General features: G+C 68.9%; 1 protein-coding gene across 1 annotated transcript in view; it reads left to right on the forward strand.

Moving 5' to 3' along the window:
• Positions 1–67: 67 nt before the first annotated feature.
• MNEG_12829 (Dynein-1-alpha heavy chain, flagellar inner arm I1 complex) overlaps positions 68–3,816 on the forward strand; it is a gene marked incomplete at both ends in the record, with an annotated part of 4,665 nt that continues 916 nt past the window's right edge. The window contains 8 exons of the mRNA XM_014038698.1: positions 68–139; positions 374–505; positions 714–877; positions 1,176–1,384; positions 1,641–1,852; positions 2,145–2,399; positions 2,623–3,044; positions 3,367–3,496. Of these exons, the coding sequence (XP_013894152.1) occupies positions 68–139; positions 374–505; positions 714–877; positions 1,176–1,384; positions 1,641–1,852; positions 2,145–2,399; positions 2,623–3,044; positions 3,367–3,496 (1,596 nt within the window). The remainder of the gene's footprint in view (positions 140–373; positions 506–713; positions 878–1,175; positions 1,385–1,640; positions 1,853–2,144; positions 2,400–2,622; positions 3,045–3,366; positions 3,497–3,816) is intronic.

Genomic DNA, 3,816 nt, shown 5'->3' on the forward strand with positions numbered 1-3,816 from the left:
CTCCCCACCCGTCCCCTCAAGGCTGGGTGAGGCCCTAGGCTACAAGCCTGGCGGCAAGCTCAAGTACATGGCCCTGGGCCAGGGCATGGGGCCCAAGGCAGTGGAGCTCGTGGAGACAGGGGCACAGAGGGGCCTCTGGGTCATGCTGCAGGCGCGTGCAGGGGGGGAGAGATGTCTCTTGCTTTAGGCGGGTGCCAGGCTTGCCGTGGCAACGAGGGGCCCGCTGGCGCTGAGACTTGCGCATGCGCCAGTCTGGGGCCTAGGCAGCACGTTTGTCTCGCCGCTTGACCCGCCTGCTCGCCGCTGCCCCAGACGCCCGCCTCACTCCGGGACCTTTGCCGCAGACCCCGCCCCCTTTCCTTGCTGCCCCCAGAACTGCCACCTGCTGCCCAAGTGGCTGAAGACCCTTGAGAAGCTGCTGGAGCGGCTGGCGCGCCCCCACAAGGACTTCAGGCTGTGGCTCACCACGGAGCCCTGCGAGGCCTTCCCCCTGGGAGTGCTACAGGTGGGGACGGCCACGTGCTGATGGACACGCCCTCGCCCGCCGCATCTGGGCAGCAACGGCATGCAAATGGCAAAGGCCAAGTTTTGTCTGGGAGGTGGCAGCACTCGGCATGCAAGACCGATGCGTCGTCTAAAACCCCCTTTCCATTGTGATGATTCCACACAACCTCCATTGCCCCCGCCCTTGACCCCATGTCCCTTTCCCCCAGCGGTCGCTCAAGGTGGTGACCGAGCCGCCCAATGGTCTGAAGCTCAACCTGCGCCAGTCCTACGGCAAGATCTCGGACGAGCTGCTTGACGACTGCCCCCACCCCGCGTTCAGGAGCCTCGTGTATGTGCTGGGCTTCTTCCACGCCGTGGTGCAGGAGCGGCGGTGAGCGGGGGGCGCACGGGCGCGTGCCTTTCACGTCGCTGCACGAGAGAGCCGGCCGGGGAAGCATGGGTGCAATTTTTTGTCGCTGTGCCCTGCCCAGAAAAAGCGACGGACGGAAAGCGACAGCAACACAAACTGCTGGAAGTCATGTGACAGCAGTGAGCACTCTTGTGGCGTAGCTGTTTGTACCCTTATTCGAGTCCCTCAAGCACAGGCAGCACCTGCCACCTTGCGTGCGCTCCCTCCAAACCCTTTCCTGGCCTCTTCCTCCCGCCCCGCCCCGCCCCGCCCCCCGCAGCAAGTACGGCAAGCTGGGCTGGAACGTGCCCTACGATTTCAGCGAGACAGACTTCCGCATCAGCATGGCCCTCATCAGCACCTACCTCACTAAGGCCGCGCTGGCGCAGGAGCAGCAGCAGCAGCAGCAGCAGGCGCTGCTCCGGCAGCAGGAGGCGGCGGCGGTGCCCTGGGGCACGCTGCGCTACCTCATAGGGGAGGCGATGTACGGTGAGGCGCACGCCGTTGCGGCCACGTGCAGCCGGCGGCTAGGGCTGCCCGATGGAGCCCTTGAGCGCTTGCCAGCTCAGCAGCTGGGCTGCGGTGGCCCTGACTGCAATACATCCGGAGCTCCCCTCCCCCTGATCTCGCAGCAGTTTAAAACCAATTGCCGTGGCCCCTATCAAGCACAGCCTGGCCCGGTGACCCTCCACCTCTCCCCTCTACTACCTGGCCCGCCGACCCTCCACCCCTCCTGAACCACCAGGCGGCCGCGTGTCGGACAGCTTTGACCGGCGCGTGCTGACCACATACCTGGAGGAGTACATGGGCGACTTCCTGTTCGACGCCTGCCAGCCCTTCCACTTCTACGCGCCCAGGGACGGCGCCCCAGGCGGCGCCATCGACGTGCCCCAGCCGGGGCCGCGCGACGCGTACCTGCGGGCGATAGAGGCGCTGCCGCTGGTGCAGAGCCCGGAGGTGCGCGGCTGCCGGGTGTTGCGGGCACGGTTCGACAGCCATGTGCATGTATTGGTGTGAGCTGTGTGTGTGTGTGTGTGTGTGTGTGTGTGTGTGTGTGTGTGTGTGTGTGTGTGTGTATAAGCGGCTCCGCGATAGAGCAAGCGCTCTCCTGTTCGTTGCAACGTGTGCCCCGCTGTATGCAGCGGCCCTTGGCAGCATCTCAGCCGGTCGCCAGACCGCACCAAGCAATGGCGCAGATCCCACGTGCGCCAATACCCCCTCCCCTCGGGGCGCGTCCCCCCTCCCCCAGGTCTTCGGCCTGCACGCCAATGCCGACATCTCCTACTACACCGCCGCGGCCAAGGCGCTCTGGGCGGGCCTCGTCGACCTGCAGCCCCGCGCGGGCGGCGGCGCCGGCGGGGGCGGGGGCGGCGGTGGGGCTGGCGGCGCGCGCAGCCGCGAGGAGCTGGTGGCGGGCGTGGCGCGCGACATCCACGGGCGGCTGCCGGCGCCGTTTGACGTGCCGCTCATCCGCAAGGCCATCGGCGTGCCGTCCCCGACACAGGTGGGCGCGGGGCACGGTTGTGCGCCTTATACGGCACGCCCACGCCGACGCGCCGGTCTGGTGACTCGCACGTGCAGCCTGCACGGCTCAGGTACCGCCTGCAGACGCGCCTGCCGTCTCCCTGGATGCTGCCCAAACGCACGCGCCACAATCACACCGCCGCAACGCCGTCGCCCCTCCCCTCACGCTGCTCTTCACCCGCTACGCCCCCGCCCCCTTGCAGGTCGTGCTGCTGCAGGAGCTGGAGCGGTGGAACGCGCTGTCGGCGGCCATGGCCTCCAGCCTTCACGACCTGCAGCGCGCCCTGTCAGGAGAGGTCGGCTTCAGCGGCCCCCTGGAGGAGCTCTCCGCCGCGCTCGCCAACGGCAAGCTGCCGCCCGCCTGGGGGCGCCTCGCGCCGCCGACGCAGAAGCCGCTGGGGCCGTGGATGGCGTGGTTTGCGCGGCGGCACGAGCAGTACGCGGCGTGGGTGGAGGGCGGCGAGCCCAAAGTCATGTGGCTGGCGGGGCTGCACGCGCCGGAGACGTACCTGGCTGCGCTGGTGCAGGCGGCGTGCCGCGACAAGGGCTGGCCGCTGGATCGCAGCCGGCTGTACACGCAGGTCACGCGGCTCACGGACGCGGGGCAGGTCGAGGAGCGGCCCAGGTGCGCGGGCGCGGCCTGGGAGCGCGGGCAGGCGGGCGGGCAGGCGGCTTTGGCGAGGGGACGGCCAGGCAGGCTGGCGGGCGGGCAGGAAGGGGTCACGGATCGCACGCGTCGCAACAGGCCGGTGGTCGGTCAAGCAGGAGGGGGGCCGCTTCCGGCTCCCACCCACCTTGCAGAGGGGCTGGGCCAAAGCACAGATTCATTGCGCCGGCCTGCCGAGGCGGCTGCGTGAGGCAAACTTGCAGTCAGGCACCGACAACTCCCTCATCGCCGCTGACGCGCCGTTGCCGACCCTGCTGCCCCCTTGGCGGCTCTCCCTCAGGCACGGGTGCTACGTGAGCGGGCTGTACCTGGAGGGCGCTGCCTGGGACCACGACGCCGGCCAGCTGACGCGGCAGGCCCCCAAGCAGCTCGTGCAGGAGCTGCCGCTGCTGCAGATCATCCCCGCAGAGGTGGGGCCCCGCATGAAAAATGGCTCCTGGGCCGTGTGCACGAGGCGGGGCTGCGCGAGGGGCGCGCCTTGATGGCGCTCTGCGGCCTGTCACGAACAGGTTATATCAAGGAGTAGGCCGGCGGTCGGCTCACCCCGCAGCCCAAACGCTGAACCTGGGGGCGCACGCAGGCAAAGCCATCACCCAACTCCATGCGTTATCCATCGCCTGCATACTGGTTGCACTTCCCCCCTCCAGCGTGCGAACGAGGCAGGTGACTGTGCTTGCGCCTCGCACCTTCCACACCGCGCCGCGCCCCCCCCCCCCCCTTGCCCCAACCT

This window comes from Monoraphidium neglectum (genome assembly GCF_000611645.1).
Source record: "Monoraphidium neglectum strain SAG 48.87 unplaced genomic scaffold scaffold03462, whole genome shotgun sequence".
In the NCBI taxonomy this organism is placed as follows: domain Eukaryota; kingdom Viridiplantae; phylum Chlorophyta; class Chlorophyceae; order Sphaeropleales; family Selenastraceae; genus Monoraphidium; species Monoraphidium neglectum.